The following is a 17067-nucleotide window of genomic DNA, read 5'->3' as shown; positions in this document are numbered from 1 at the left end:
TTTAGGGCAGGGGTAGGCAACGGGTGCTGAAGTCAGCATGCAAGCTGATTTTCAGTGGCACTCACACTGCCTGGGTCCTGGCCACCTGTCCGGGGGGCTCTGCATTTTAATTTAATTTTAAATGAAGCTTCTTAAACATTTTAAAAGCCTTATTTACTTTACATGCAACAATAGTTTAGTTGTATATTATAGACTTATAGAAAGAGACCTTCTAAAAATGTTAAAATGTATCACTGGCACACAAAACCTTAAATTAGAGTGAATAAATGAAGACTTGGCACACACTTCTGAAAGGTTGCCGATCCCTGTTTTAGGGCTTATTTCTCTTTAGTCTCCCCACCCTTGTGGCTTCTGCCCATGGTGTCGCAGTGGTTTGGGATGTGGACTTTCCAGCAGCAAGCAATGAATCTCCTGATTGGAGGCATGGTGCTCCTCTGAGCATTTCAGAACAGCACCTCAGTGTGAGAGGTGATATCTGGCTGGTATTTGGGTGGAGTCTAGTCCCTCTTTACTCTTCTTTGCCTGCTTCACTGCTGCCTCTAAGAGGAGCAGCAACACTGATTAGTAGGACACTGGTGTGGTGGAGTTGATGTCTGTGGTATGACTTGTGGTTCTCCTATTTGCAGAACTGCAGAGCCAGGAATGGTATCAACAGTAAGGGCTACAGGTCCTAGTTCTGCAATGTTTCTTCAGCCTTCTAAAGTTATATGGAGCTTTGTCTATTGAATCCAGACCACATCAGTAGTGACTCAGTAGTGGTGTCAGTTTGAGGGAGAAATGGGTTGTGGTGGAACAATGCAGAATTAAATGGCACACATTAAATGAATTAAAAAACATTTTACATTTGTGCATTTGATTTTTTTTTCCTTCCTAATTATAGTACTTTGTACTTATGGTTAGATGTTTGGCTGCATGTGTGTGGGTTTTTTTTTTCCCCCCTGTGTGCTGACCCAGCTTTGCGCAGACAAGTGGCACAACAGACCTTGAGTGAACCCCCCAATGACCACAAGATGCGTTAAGGTGCGAAGGCACCAGGTCAGGTTTATTGTCAACAAAGCATGGTAATAGCACCTGGCAGACTTTACGAGGATACTAAGACATGTATGCCCATGACAATGGATGCAGTTTAGTGAATGACGGGACTTTTCATTCTCCCCTTGGCTGAACAAAGATACTTCCTTTGAGAAACATTATTATACCTTGATACAAACAAGTTATTACTGCCTCTGACATAGTTAGTTTCCCCGAAGTGGCTAGTTATTACCCATTACCTTGTACATGTTTGTTTGATTAAAACATTTTTATTATGTACTGTTATCCTGATCTCATTTTTTAGGAGAGGTCAGTGTGTTCCTGTTACTCTTGGGGAATGTTTTTGTACCATCCATGATATTGGGATGTTCTGGTATTACTTGATATCGGGATGTGTCTGCGTGAGTACTCTGTGCTTAGCACTTTTTAGGAATGTATATTTCTGCAATATCAGTCCTGTTCTTGCCAGATTTTGTGAGCAAATCCTCCCTTATACCAGGCCTCTGATACAAGGGCTTCTGTTTCAGGTTCTCTTCCTACTACATTTCCCTGCTTTTTTGTCTTTTTATGGGGAGGATGTTTACCCATCATCCCAGAAAAGCATAATGCATGGACTGAAGATGAACCAGTGGGCTAAACACTGTTATGTGGCAACCAACTGATTTGGTTCATAACTGTGTTCAGCTTTGTGAAACTGAGCCTTTTTACAGCATCAGGTATTACTGCTTTGGACTTTAGTCTGTTGGCACCTAACAAATGTGGTCATGTCATGAGCACTTGTACCTAAACTACCACTAATTTTTTGTTCTGTTATCAGTTCTTCTGTATATATCAAGATGTCTTATATAGAATTCCCTCATGTTGGATTCAACACTTCGAGTTAAGAAATTGTCATTTCTAATTAGAAATTCCAAGGATAATACTGCCAGCATGAGACCTATTATTCTATAAAAGTATGTTAAAAGAACGTGTTGTTGGAAGGTCAAGCATTTGAAAGTTAGGAAATATTATTGTTGCCCTATCAATCTGAATAACTGGCATTGTCTAACTTTTCAGTGTTTGATTATGCAACATTAATGTTTATAGTATAGGGTTTTGGCTTATAATTTTTACAGTACCTGAAAGAGTGGTGCTCTAAGGAACACAATTATATTTATTCTTTTCAATTAGCAGTCTGCCAATTATTTAAAACTGCAAAAACAAAATGCAAAACTAGTAGTCCTTGCCTTGAAAAGCTCAGTCTAAAAAATAGACAACACTGGCAAAGAAAAGAGAAGAATTTTTATCTATGCTCATTTGCCTTTTTTTTTTTTAATTCCTGCCTTACATAGCCAATTTACCTTACTTGTCCCACTGTCACCCACTTTACCAATGCTTTTTATTCTAGTTTGTAGCAAACTCAGCTTGTCCTTTTCCCCCTGTTTTTGCAGACCACGATCCCTAGCTTCCTGCCTGGCTTTTTCTCCCACCAACCAATTGCCTTCGGCCTCTGCTGCACTGAACAGTCCAAGCAGTTAACAGATGGTTGACTCTGTTAACATCAGTGCAGCCTCTAGTTGTGTGAAGTCATCTATTCTGGTGCGGCCCAACAATTTCTGTCTTTGGGGGAGTTAATGATCGGGATGAAGCAGCCCAGTTTCTTTAACGGAAAACCGTGTGTCTTTGATGTAGAATTTTGAGTCAACAGAATAATGAGTAAAGGAGAATCAGTCACTATAACTTAATTTGAGCTTTCAGAATGGCTTTTATAAAGCCTCTTGCAAGGGGCTATCAGAAAATAAGAGTAGGAATACATAAGAATGGCCATAGTGGGTCAGACCAAAGGTCCATCTAGCCCAGTATCCTATCTTCTAATGGTGGCCAATGCCTAGGGTTGCTAGATTTCTAATTGCAGAAAACTGAACACCCCTTTTCCGAGGTGCTGCCCACTCCCTTCCCCCCTCCCTCCGTTGCTCACTCTCCTCTATCCTTACTGACTTGCTCATTTTCACCAAGCTGGGGCAGGGGGTTGGGGTGCGGGAGGGGGTGAAGACTCTGGCTGGGGGTGTGGGCTCTGGGGCGGGGCTATGGATGAAGGGTTTGGGGTGCAGGAGGGGGCTCTGGTCTGAGGCAGAGGGGTTTGGAGTGCGGGAGGGGGTTGGGGCCAGAGGATTGGGGTGTGGGAGGAGGTGTGGTCTCTAGGCGGCGCTGACCTCAGGCAGCTCCCGGGAATCGGCAACATGTCACTCCGACTCCTAGGTGGGGGCACAGCCAGGGGGCTCCACATGCTGCCTCTGCCTGCAGGCGCTGCCCTCACAGCTCCCATTGGCTGCGGTTTTGGCCAATGAGAGCTGCGGAGCTGGTGCTCGGGGTGGCACCTGTGGGTGAGGGCAGCGCATGGAGCCTCCTTGGCTACCCCTCTGCCTAGGAGCCAGACATGCCGGCTGCTTCTTGGGAGCCACGTAGAGCCTGTGTGCACCACCAACTGGAGTTTTAACGGCCTGGTCAGTGGTGCTTACCGGAGCCGCTAGAGTCCTTTTTTGATCGGGTGCTCTGGTTAAAAAAAAAACAAAAAAACAAAAAACTGGACATCTGGCAACGCTACCAATGCCAAGTGCTTCAGAGGGAATGAACAGAAGAGGTAATCATCAAGTGATCCGTCCCCTGTCACTCATTCCCAACTTCTGGCAAATAGAGACTAGGGGCATCAAATAAATGGCCAATTTGCAATATGACAAAAAGTGAAGTGGGACACAACACCATAAAGTTCTATATTGAGACCAATAGTATTCAGTATATTGTAGATGTGTCTCTCAGCTGTGGCTCCATAGTTAAGGCTGAGTTGAGGTTTGCAGGAATTCACTCTCTTGTGTATAAGGATATGCTGTATTTTTCTCCAAAATTACAGCACTTACTTGTTGAGCATAGAATGAATTTTCTAAGACTTTACAAGTAAATCCATTAATTAGTTTGAAATAAAATTTAAATTAAGGTGGTTCTTTAAGAAATTTAGCATCCTATATCAGATCTTATTTTTTTTCCTCCCAAATTATCTTAATGACACTCTTCAAACTTCTTCATCAGGCAGGAAAATGTAAACTTCAGCGCATAACCTTCTTCTAGATAATTCCACACACAATTCCCCTATTTCACAATGGCTAACATCTGCCATTATTCTCAGTGGCTTTGAGACTACCTTTAGCCTCAGCAAAGGTACCTTTTTGCCTTTAGCAAAGATAGCCACTGCCTCCATTTATGTGCTGCTTGCAGTGCTTCTCCCTACCTTCTAACAATACAGGAGGGCTACCATCTTCCCCGAGGGCATCTTGACTTTTCTCCTATTGAAAACAAAGGGAGTTGGTGATAATTTTGAAAAAGGGCAACACTTCGTGCATTTCTCTGAAGGAGAAAACTTTATTCTTCAGTCTCTAATAGATATTCTTTCCGTTATGAATAATAGCAAAAAGTGATCATTAATGTCTTTAAATATGTCTTTTCAAAAATTACCCAGTTCACCAATTCAACAGGGAGGGGAAAATTTGTTGGCTCCAGAGCATCAAACAATCAGGACCCACAGGGAAATATGTCCCTAAAAGTTTAATAATTAAATAAATAAACTTCCCCAGAAATATCACATGGTAACAGTTTCTATGGGTTTCTTGTTCACTTATAAAACTTTTAATTAAAATGAAAATTCCCAAACAAACTACATCAAAGATGGAATTAAGGTTTAGAGTACATATCAGTAATTTAGAGTAAAAGCAGTACTATAGGCATGTCACTATATATATCTCCAAGCATGACAAATCCAGGAAATTCAGGGTCAAAGTTAAAATTAGAAGGAAATCCAGACGTGTTGTGATTTATGGCAAAAAGAAAAATCTAATGTTCAGTCAAAAAGTCTTGATCTAGTTTGGGACTATAAACGTTAAAATGCTGTAATCATTTGGTATTTTATGGTGTCACTACATAAGAGTTAAGGTTGTTTGGGCGTTCCTAGCTATGTATTTGCATATCTTAATTTGTTTGGATTTTTTTAAAGGTTAACCTTAGCTGATATTTTCCTGTGTTCATAATTTCATGTTTTATGGATTAATTATGACATCCATTTAATGTGTTCTGTCCTAAATTACTGATACGTACCCTCATCCTTAGGATAAAATTAACATCTTCAGGTGACAAGTCATTTTACAAGGAAAAAAATCCCAGTTTTTGGATTGTAACCTAGTGTTTGTGTTTTTTGGTTTCTAATGGAATAGCTGTCCTTTTACAGGTGAAGTGGATGATGTATTGGATTGTGTTTGCCTTCTTCACCACAGCAGAAACACTCACAGATATTGTTCTTTCCTGGTGAGTATCCAGGCTGTTCATTCCATGTGGGGAAGGGAGGGAAAGCTCTGACACTCTTCTAGGATCAGCTGCTGTGGGATACAGGAGGAAGGGTCCTCTCCACTCAAGGACTTTTTTTGTAGCCATTGTGGCTGGAAGCTGTGACTTAGCCTCTTTGCCTTATGTAGCCATACATGCCTGGTGGGCTTCAGAGCCTGAGCTCCAGCCTGAGCTGCGACTACAAACGCTGTCTATACAGCTACAAACCCAAGTCTATGGAGACATACCCAGAGAGGCCTTAAGGAAGTGTGTCCCAGAGGTTCAGGAAGGACTCTGTTACATTGCTGGCCTTGTCATGATGATTCTGTTCCATTTCTGAATCTTCTCTTTACTAATCCGATCTGTGCTCCACTTTGGACTATCTGCCTATCTGTCTCTGACCTGCTCTTGATTCCAGCTTCTCCATCTTGCTCAGGTTTCCGTTTTATTTCGAGTTGAAAATCGCATTTGTGATTTGGCTACTCTCTCCTTACACCAAGGGCTCCAGCGTCCTCTACAGGAAGTTTGTGCACCCAACACTCTCCAGTAAAGAGAAGGTACTTTTCTATTGCCATGGCTATTGATCTGCCCTGGAAGTTGGGTGACTTTTGACCCATTTAGACCATAATAAAGATCCTGATGCATCAAGTCATATTTGTGCTGCATAGAGATGTAGGATGCGTTACTTCTCTAAAGCAAGGTGGCCAAAGTGCACCCTATGGAGTATTGCAATATGACCTGTAGTAGCTGTAATTTTTAGTGTAGATGTGTGGCTTGCAGATGTGATGGGTTCCCGCATGGACTGCTCCAGCAGTTAGACTGTTTGAATCAAGATGGAAGCCATGCATTCTAGAACCTGTAGCCTCTGCAGGCTGCAACTTCATATTATGGTAGGCGCAGCTATCCTCTGCTCCATCTTCTGTAAATTAGATACAGTTCACTGCTTTTTGACAAGTTGCAAATGCAGCCCTCTACTGGGTGCAAGCCTGCTGTAAATGGCAGAGGGATGGTGGTGACGGAAGTAATGCCTAGTAGCTGGTGCCATTAGTCTTGGAGAAAAGTGCCTGATGTGAGCTTTTGGATTTTAATGGGGAGGATCTCTGACCATGCTTGTAACCAGGAATCTAAATGTTGGGTTTCCCCACTTCTTTCCTAGGAGATTGATGAGTATATTACCCAGGCTCGTGACAAGAGCTATGAAACCATGATGCGAGTTGGCAAGAAAGGTTTAAACTTGGCTGCCAATGCAGCAGTCACTGCAGCTGCAAAGGTAACAGAACTGTGTGCTGCATCCACTTCTTTAGCCTCTGAGACACCAGTCTGCCCCCAGCAGGATAACTTCCATAGGATTGGAAGGGACCTCCTTGGTCATCAAGTGCATTGCCCAGCTATCATAGGCAACTGTGTCATATAATCCCATTCATACATTTATCAAATTCTGTTTTAAAACTATTTCAGTTCCTGTTGCTGTGTCCCTCCAGCTGATTCCCTGTTGGCTTGGAGGGAAGCTGGTGGGTGCTGCTGACCTCACTCTCCTCCTGCCTTCCTCCAGTTTGCATTATTCTTCACACAGCACTTCAGCTTGGGGCAGGGCTGAGTGGGAGATTTCCCTGGGTCAATCTTCTTTCCTGTTGGCTTCTGGAGCATGCATGTCTCTTCCTCTTGAGTCTCTTTGTGGGGAATGGGACATTTTCCCTCTCCTTCCAATTTGTCTCTGTGAAAAATCCCAGATGACAGAAACCATGTATGAGATATCCATGTCACTAACTGTTATGTCCTATTAGGGTCAGGGAGTTTTGTCTGAGAAGCTGAGGAGTTTCAGCATGCAGGACTTGACTCTGATCCGGGATGAAGATACTGTGCATCTACGGAGCCCCAAGCCACAGCTGCACACCTCCACTAGTGGCCTTGATACCATTGAGGATTCAGGTATATAATACTCCTGGTAGGCCATTCAAGAGACCCTGAACAACAGGGGTAAGGGGAGGGTATCAAGGCTTCAAGATAGTGGTAAGTGCTGCCAAAGCTTTGGATTTTATGTTTTGAATGCTGCATGTAATACAGGAGTATGAGTTGCCTGTTACTTGGGGGAAAGAGATTTTTGGAGTGAGTTCCCTTCCAGATGAATCTGCTGTCATCCCTGGATTTTTTTTATTTTTAAAATCTATTTAAAATTAAATTTGAAAATATGATAGCCTACATTAATATAGTAAGTTTAGACATTAGTCATTTAAATTCATGAAAAAATGTTCATACAATACACGTCCACTACCATAATTTTTAAAGAATACCACATCACTGAACTGGTGGCAGTTGCTGGCTATGCACCTGGAACCTGATTTATGTATGTATGTATTTATTTATTTTAAGTGCTAAACTAGCTTTTTCAGTAGTAGCTTCTTCTGGAGGTACGAAGAGAATTCTCTTCATTTCGGTTTATTCAATGAGTGCAGTTAAATATCTAGTTCCTTAAAGGTTAAAAAAAAGGGAAAGTACAAAAGCAGGAAAGCTTGTTTTCCTTTTCCAATCTAAGAGTAAAAACTGTGTATTAGAGTATGACCTCTACTAATTCTAAAATCTTGAAGGACATGGTGAACAGAAACAATATATCAATTCACAAATTACAGATAATACATTCCTTCTTTGCTTAATCAGTTTCAAAAGCAAAACATTTGATAAACTTTTTTCTTGTGTATCCAGCACATTTAAGGTAACTTTCTTAAATGTGATTTGTGTCAAGTGCTATTGAAAAAGCACAAAAACAGCAAGTAAAAATCAATCCTCTAGTAAATAAGAATTGCATCATTCACTATTTTTTAACATAGAAGAATGTAAAAATGAAGAGTCTGAAAAACGTTTTAAACTTTAGCAGCTTAAAGTAAATGTGTATAGTTATAGAATATTCTCCTGTTAGCACAAGTACCAATTTTAGTGTACCGTTGTGTTTTAATGGTTACCAGTCAATGAGAATCAACCTCTCTTTAGGAAAATAACTAAAAGGTAAAAATGCAAAAGGAGTAAAATTGATTATTTAAATCAAGATTTCCTGCTTGCTCATTTAAATCATGATGAAAACCAGTGATTTAAATTGTTTGATGCCAATCAATCTACCCTGATTAGGGGGCATAAGTCTTCTACATTTTCCCTGTCCTTCCCAGATTATGGGCATGTTTGCACGCTCTTAGGTGTATCCCCCAGGCCCTGAGTAAGAGCTGTTGATACCTCTCTCCCCTCCTGACAGCCCTGATTGGGAGCCCCTTTTGGATGGACTTTGGACTGAAAAGTACAAAAGGTGTTTTTGTTTTCTTCTTATCCTTAGCTGCTTCCTGTTACTCCTCAGGAGAAGAGGCCAGTGTGTCTCAAAGGTCAAATGGGGCCCAGTCTGATTCTAGAACAGAACCTTCAGATGAGGATGCAGGAGACAAAACACCGAAACGCACCCAGAGCCTCAAAGCTCCTAAGAAAGTGACAAAAGCTGAGGTGAGCTGGTGTATGAATGACTTCTTGGGCTGGAGCTGGTTTGTATAGTTTAAATTGTAGTAAAGAACAGAATTATCAGATGCATAGATCACGATATGTTGAGGAAGAGTCAACTTGTCTTTTGTGAAGGGAAATCATGCCTCACCAGTCTATTAGAATTCTTTGAGGGAGTCAACAAGCATGTGTACAAGAGTGATACAGTAGTGTACTTGGACTTTCAGGAAGCCTTTAACAAGGTCCCACGCCAAAGGCTTTGAAGCAAAGTAAGTGATCATGAGGTAAGAGGGAAGGTCCTCTCATGGATCAGTAACTGGTTAAAAGATAGGAAACAAAGGGTAGAAATAAAAGGTCAGTTTTCACAGTGAAGAGAGGTAGATAGCAGGGTCCCCTAGGGATCTGTACAACACATTAATAAATGAAGGGGTAAACAGAGTGAGGTGGCAAAGTTTGCAGATGATACAAAATTACTCAAGATAACTAAATCCAAAGCTGACTGTGAAGAGTTACAAAGGGACCTCGCTAAACTGAGTGACTGAATTTCACCTGCGATTTTTTTTGCCCAGTGTTGGTAAGTGAAAAGTAATGCCTATTGCAAAACATAATCCCAGCTATACATAAAAAACAATGGAGTCTAAATTAGCTGTTGCCACTCAAGAAAGAGATCTTGGAGTCATCATAGATAGTTCTCTGCAAACATCTGCTGGTGCAGTGTGTAGCAGCAGTCAAAAAAAGCCAACATAGGGGGACAGAGAATAAAACAGAAAATATCATAAAGCCACTATATAAATTCATGGTATGCCCACACCTTGAATGCTGCGTGCAGCTGTTGTTGCCCCATCTCAAAAAAGTTATAGTAGAATTGGAAAAAAGTACAGAAGAGAAACAAAAATAATTAGGAGTATTGAACAGCTTCCATATGAGGGAGAGATTAAGAAGAATGGAACTGGTCAGCTTAGAAAAGAGACGACTAAGGGGGGGGTATATGATAGAAGTCTATAAAATTATGAATGGTGTGGAGAAAGTGAATAGAGAAGTGTTATTTATTCCTTCACATAATACAAGAACCAAGAGTCACCCAATTAAATTAATAGGCAGCAGGTTTAAAACAAACATAAGTACTACTTCACACAATGCACAGTCAACCTGTGGAACTTATTGTCAGGGGATGTTGTAAAGGCCAAAACTATAAATGGGTTCAAAAAAGTAGTAGATACATTCATGGAGGATAAGTCCATTAGAGGCTCTTAGCCTAGATGATGTTGGATGTGAAACAATGAGACTCCCAATTCCCTGGGACAGTTCCTGTCAGGAAACTTTTACTGATAGATCCAGCCTGTGTTTTGAGTCTTAGAAATGCCTTAGATATATAACTTGATCCTGTTACTCCCCTTTTGGCCTTTTTTCACATAGGAGTGGATGGTTATTATGCCTTCCATCCTTCAATCACATCTCTAAGCCTAGCCACACACTAGAATGGGTGCATTTATGCCCAGTATAGTTTCCATTTGAATCCCCTCTTTTTTCAGATGCTCATAACTCTGAAACTTTTTGTTTTTTGAGCTGAAACTTTCCAGGCTTGGGCTCTTGCTGAAGGTTTCCCCACCATCATAATTTGGTTTACAAATGATAAATACATTGTTTCTTATTATTAAGGTGGGGGGCATTTTTTGCTCAGCCTAACTCAAGCTGCTAAACTTTGAAACATTTAGTGATGGATTGATAGTTTGAATTGCACCACCTGTAGTAACATGGCATTAACATTTAAACGTTTAGACTGGGTATGCTGCACACTTGGGTGTCTAGTTACCTGCTGGGCAAAATGCCTGGTCTGATGAGATGCTTGATCCTAGAAGCTCCTCTGGCTTGATCCTCCTGCTCTCTTTCCTAAAAGGCCCTGTGGCCTAGAACAGTGAGCATAAACTGCTGCGAAGCAGGAGGGCCAGATTCTATTGCAATTCTCCTATTAATGGGTGTTAAAGGTGATCTATAAAGTGCAGGTCAGGGGCAGGAAATAGGGACTGTGTCCTTTTCTGCTGCTTCATGACAGATACAGAAGGCAAGGTGCTTTTCAGGAAGACTTGTTTCTTCTGCTTGGTCTTCCTTCAGAACTTTCAAGTCCAATTTCTGTTCTTTTGTTGTGGGAATTCTTAGACACTTTTTCAGAAACCTGCTTTGGGCAACTTCTCAGCTCTGTCAATGGTGTCAAGTCTTCACAACTCACTGAATCCACTCCCCTCCCTAAGGATCTGGATTAAGATAAGCAATTGAAGCAGAGTGTACAAACTAGTCCAAGACATTAATGGCTCTCTTTCTGGAAGAGCAGGATTGTGGGTACTATTTAGAACCAGAAAAGTTGGAATAGAGACTAATGATTGATTTGAAACCTAGTCTCTTCTTCCCACCCCACCCCCAAGACACTTCTTCTCTCAAGGCCCCTTGCTGATACTTGGTTTTTTTCCTATTAAATTTTCCTATGGTTTAAAATGTTTTTCATTCCCTGTTGCTGTGTGAAAGACCCACTGAAACAAAAGAAAACAATGACTATACAGTGACACCGACAAAAAAAAGTTTAAAAATATCAAGGAGAAGTCCAGATTTTTGATCAGATTGTGTCCCTTCAGCCGTGTTTAAGAGGTCAGCATATTGGATTAAATAGACTCCTTGTGTTCTGCCAACCCTCCTTGCTGTGTTGTGTTGATTTATGCTACCCCTCCTTTCTGCTCTGTACTTGTGCCCTACATGAACTGATAGTTTCTCTGTTTTCTTTTGCAGCCTCCACTAAAGAGTGTGAAAGCTCGCCCCAAGAAGAAAGCTGCAGGCTCCATTGCTGCTGGGGAGTCAGCCTAAGGACACCCCCACCCATCTGTCCCAGGATTTGCCTGTCACTTTGAAGGGACACTTTCCAGAGGAAGGGAGCTGATATACATGTACATAACAGCTACTTCTTTGTAGAGCTTATTCCAAGGCGAGGGCGTGGTAGGGATTCAGCATGTGGAGTGGAGGATGCACATCCTCAGAAACTATTTAGTCTTCATCTCTCTGTTGGAGGGAATGCTGATCTATCTGTACATAGCCTGTTGCTTTGGGATCCCCTCTCTGCATAACCCTAATAGGGAAACTCTGCTGGAAGAACTGATTATTATTATTCTTAACATATGCACAATGTGCCTCAGGTGGCACATGACCAGGATTCATCATCAAATTTGGTCCGCTGGTTAATTAGGGTTAGAGCCATCCCTTGCGCAGAGGCTGAATAATTATTCAGGATGGGGCCACTAAAGTTCCATTTGGGGTGGACAGCTCCCGAAAATGTCTTACATCAGCCTGGGCATCCTCCTGAAGCCACTGAGGGGGAATTATTGGTAGTAAGTGCCTGTAGCAAAGTGGCTGGTACCAGTTCCTTTGTAATTCAAGCCCATTCTTTTAGGGAAGGGGACTGAAGCAATATGTGGCTGATGCTTTCCAGTTTCATTCATGATTGACTTGTAGGAGGAGTGGAATTGTCAGGGTTCCAGCATATGCTGCAGATGGACTCTCAGGAAGTGAGGATGAATGGCTTTCTTTGCTTTTCAGGGAGAAGGAAGAGCAGGGAGGGAGCTGAGACTCCACAGTGGCTAGGAGGACATGAGTGGGTGTGTGAGTGTGTGCACATGCTGGAGTATATACAAGTGTGTCTGCTGGAGAACTGACTACTTGGCACTCCTGGAGTTTGTGGTCCGTCTCCAGAATTGCTTGAATTTTATTTTGGATTCCATAGTCCAATCCAATTCCTGTATGGATGATGTCAAAAAGGGTGGGTGTGTGAGGCAATGCGGGGGCCAATGAGCCTCTCCTGGGTGGACTTTGAGGATGTTACATTCACACCCAATGGCTGAACTCCACAGCACCCCGATGCTAGTCACCCTAGAACTAATCTGATAAATTCTTTCATTCTAACAGATGACACTGGAAAACCTGGCTCAATGCAGTCTGCAGACTTACTTGAGTAAGTGTGAGGTGGAACAAATCTAGAGGCCCTTCTGTCCCAACTCAGAAGGCTCCAGGAGAGCCAATCCACAGGGCGAGAGAGTTTACAAATAACTAAAGTATGAAAACTTCATTATCCTGATACCAGGAGTCCATTCTTCAGTTGGGGGGAAAATACAATATTGGGATTGATCAATCCTTCTGCTGCATCTCACTCCAGCCCTTGAACAACTCTTCATGTATTTAACAATGTGCCAAATCCATCAGTCTCCTGGAACCTGAGCAACATGTAAGATTCAAGCCAGAAATACTTTTGGATATGGGGTATGTAATGAGGGGGTTGGATGTCAGTAGCACTCACATTTTAAAAAAAACAAAACAAAAAAACACCTTTGAGGTGTGTCAGTGCAAGCTATGCTGGACACCAATATGTTGAGAATAGCTGAAGGGATCCCCCCTCCTCTGGGTGAGAACACATCCTAACCTGTACCTGTCAGTAGATCTTTCCCAATGTCTCTTGGTGGGGGGGATCCAGAAGATGAGTAGGGACCCTCATATCACTGTTACCACTTGACTAATGTCGTGGAGATGAATATTTGGTGGCCTTGATTTTTCACTGAGATTAGCTGCCAAAGGAGCTTTCCTGCCTATTAAAGACCATTCTCTCTGTATTTTAGGAGTATGGATTTCCCCCCATTTCTGTAGCCTATTTTCTCGCTTCTAAAACTATGGCAGAGCTCTTAGCCTAAACGCCTAGTTATGTTGTTGGCAGTGTATAGGAACACCTCCTGTAGCTTTCTTCAATTTCTTATAACTTTGTCAAGACTGCCACCTTTTGGGCTGAAATTTTGCATGTTTGTTCTTGGCCTGGGCATAAATTTTATGAAAAGCTCACATCTTTCAAATACAAAGAGAGAAGGGATAAAATTTTTGCCATTTAAAAAAAAAAAAATCAAGCATACCGACCAGTTCTAGTGTCTTGGTAGGCTGTGGAAGAATCTTGTAATTTGTCAGGGATGCTAGCCCTAAGTAATAGATAAGGTGGTCCGGTGAAAGTCCTTTTTGATTTGGCTGAGGCATTAAGATTTACAAGCTTTCTGTATGTGCATTGTATTTTTTTTTCTTAATTACTAATGATCTGCCAATGTTCCAGTGCTACTGCACTTGCATGTGTATCTATCTAAGTGGAAATTCTCATTCAGGGTACAATCTCTTACCATTTTGTGATCTGGAACAGCATAAGAAAGTGAAGAGGAACTTTTTATTCTATAGAATGACATGTGAAGGTGCATTTGGAAAGAGACTTGACTGTGAAGGAACCATGTCCAAGACTGTCCTATATTGGACAGGATAGGGCAATTATGCTGTATAGTAAGTAACTTTGCATGATCAGATTTCATCAGGTTTTTTTTTTTTTAACATAAAAATTTCCATATCAAATGCTCTCTTAAACTGTGAAGGACTCAAGTCTGGGAATACCAAGGGTAAGGCAGCCCATATTCTACTTCCAACCCCCCATTGCCCTCTTTATGCATATTAATTTCCATACAATCTCTAATTATATTATCCTCATACTGTCACTTTCCACAAGACCTCTGCCTTGCTCACTCCAGAAGCTGGACAGTGTGAACTGAGGGAGGTAAGTTTATCCAGTGAATAAGGCAGAGGCTCCTTCTTTGTGGAGGAGTTGGCTGGTGTGCAGTGTATGGAGACAGGAACCACACACTGAACAATTATAATAAAAAATAAGCATGAAAGAGCTGCTTCATTCACTGTGCACGATCCGTTCTGTATGTTGAAAGGGGCAGTGGTTCTCTGGGAAAATTGGTATGTAATCATGCAGTTAAATACTGCATTGTAATCTGTGCACACCCACATTAGGGGCAGAGTTGAATGCATAGCCTTAACTGTCATTTCCTGACCCATGAGTGCTTCACTTTTTATCCTTAAAATTCCTTTGATAGCCTTTTGAATATCAGTTGCATTAGTCTGTTGTCTATCAAATACTATCACTGTTCTGCAGCTGTCTTTATTTTATCCTTGAATATAAATACATGGCACGCCCATACCTTGAAAACTGCATGCAGATGTGGTCGCCCCATCTCAAAAAAGATACATTGGAGTTGGAAAAGGTTCAGAAAAGGGTAACAAAAATGATTGGAGGTATAGAATTGCTTCTGTATGCGGAGAGATTAATAAGACTGGGACTTTTCAGCTTGGAAAAGATAGAGGTCTATAAAATCATGAGTGGTATAGAGAAAGTAAATAAGGAAGTGTTATTTACTCCTTCTTATAATACACGAACAAGGGGCCACCAAATGAAATGAATAGGTTGCAGGTTTAAAACAAACACAATAAAGTATTTTTTCATACAACACACTGTCAACCTCTGGAACTCCTTGCCAGAGAGTGTTATGAAGACCAATACTATAACAGGGTTCAAAAGGGAGCTAAATAGATTCATGGAAGGTAGGTCTATCAATGGCTATTAGCCAGGATGGGCAGGAATGGTGTCCCTAGCCTCTGTTTGCCAGAAGCTGGGATTGGATGACAGGGCATGGATCACTTGATGATAACCTGTTCTGTTCATTCCTCCTGGGGCACCTGCCATTGGCCACTGTCAGGGGACGGGATACTGGGCTTGATGGATCTTTTGGTCTGACCCAGTATGGCCGTTCTTATGTTCTAAGGTCAGGCTAGCATAATTGTAATTATGTATTATAGAAAGTACAGAGTGGGATACTGTCACTGAGAGTAAAATTCACCCTCTTTCTGCTCTTGATCCAGCTTGGGAAGCCCAAGCTGGGGGTATCTAAAAATTGGTGTCCTGGCTGGGTAGTTGCAAACATGAGTTTGTAGACACAAGTGGGGCATGGAGGGCAACTTTACTACCAGTGCAGAGAGCAGATGAGCAGGGAGCAGGGGTGGTGCCAGCTCCATTGCCTGGAATAGCAGTAACACACTGTAGTGCTCAACTCCTTCCACCAATTGCCTCATGCACTCTCTAGTCTCTGAATGTGTCTGTGAGAGGTGGAATTAGGAATATTGTGTCGGAGAGGTACATGCAACCCACTGGACAATGAAGTAGTGAGGCTACATTGCCGTATCCCTGCTAGGCAAAGGATTTGGGACCTTTTGAGGATCAAAAGTTACCTTCCCTTGCTCACTGCCCCTCTGGTGAATTGGTCAGCAACTCATCCTCTGCCTCTTTCTTTGTTGAGCTCTTAGCACTGCTCAGCAATTAGTGCTGCTCCTGTTGTCTCTCACTTGTTGCCGCCAACCTCTGCCCTTCCAAAGCAGGGCTTTTGGTTGCTTTTAAAGGCTCCAGTCTCAGGGGCCTGGGCTCCTTCTGCCTTCCTGTGCTAGGTTAATAGAAAGCAAAGTTGATATTTAGCACTACATAATCACTAATCTCCAAGCTGTCAGCAAAGGTGGGTCAGTATCCCTGTCCCCACTTTACCTTGAGGTTTAATAACTCAGCTGAGGTCACAGTAGAACCAGGTCTCTTGAACTCCACATCTTGTTCCCTATCTCCTGGGCCAGGAGGCAGCAGAAAGTGACTCTTATTCTTACCAAGAATAAAACCTCAGCATGGCCTGTGTGCCCTGCTGTCAGCTTCCAAAGTGAGCACCAGAGGGAGGCTAGGCCTGATCCTCATATGGGATGTAAAGGCTTTGACCAGGTAGATCAAAATCTAATTAAACATCCATGTGACAGTTTATAGTCAGTTCTCAGCCCTGGTTTTAAGTATGGATGGGTGGTAGCGTGTATAACCTCTTTCACTTAATGAAACCTTTCCACTTGCTATTTCAGTAACATACTAGCTGCTGTGCCTACAACACCATTATGTGGCAGAAAATGCTGACACTGCCCCACATTCAGTGGTTTCCTCAGGGCTCAGAATGATGCAGGTGAATTGTTATATGTTAAATCTTTACTTTGCAGCAGAACCTATTGCACCCAATAACACCCCCACACCCAGTTGCTTACATGTCTAGATGCAGAGATGTAAGTGGGAAGATAGGAGAAGAAATGACTCTCAGGTGTTCCTTACTCATAGGATGAGTAAACTATAGCACACTAAGTACATGAAATCTGCACTGGAGGCAGCTTCACTTGTAGTTCCTACTCACATCAGTGGCATAGCCAGGTGGAGGGAAGAGGGGGAGTGGAAAAAAAAAAGGCACCACCCGTTCTGCAGGTCTTCGGTGGCATTTCAGTGATGAAGCTTCAGTGCTGTTG

The 17067-nt window shown here is 42.1% G+C and overlaps 1 protein-coding gene across 7 annotated transcripts in view; it reads left to right on the top strand.

Moving 5' to 3' along the window:
* The window catches only part of REEP2 (receptor accessory protein 2), a 69949-nt gene that overhangs the window by 2633 nt on the left and 50249 nt on the right, over window positions 1–17067 (top strand). For 4 of the 7 annotated variants that reach the window (XR_005583697.1, XR_005583698.1, XR_005583699.1 and 1 more), the window contains exons 3-9: window positions 5285–5361; window positions 5816–5936; window positions 6536–6649; window positions 7164–7308; window positions 8699–8859; window positions 11632–11786; window positions 12799–12844. Coding sequence is in view for 1 of the 7 variants with exons in the window: in XM_039484783.1 (XP_039340717.1) it covers window positions 5285–5361; window positions 5816–5936; window positions 6536–6649; window positions 7164–7308; window positions 8699–8859; window positions 11632–11706 (693 nt within the window). In the remaining 6 variants the exon portion in view is untranslated. Of the gene's footprint in view, window positions 1–5284; window positions 5362–5815; window positions 5937–6535; window positions 6650–7163; window positions 7309–8698; window positions 8860–11631; window positions 15075–17067 lie in introns of those variants that run through there. The other 3 variants (XR_005583696.1, XR_005583695.1, XM_039484783.1) reach the window with 3 other exon arrangements.

Source organism: Mauremys reevesii, linkage group 8, assembly GCF_016161935.1.
Source record: "Mauremys reevesii isolate NIE-2019 linkage group 8, ASM1616193v1, whole genome shotgun sequence".
NCBI lineage: Eukaryota > Metazoa > Chordata > Testudines > Geoemydidae > Mauremys > Mauremys reevesii.
This window is presented reverse-complemented; position numbering and strand designations above follow the sequence as displayed.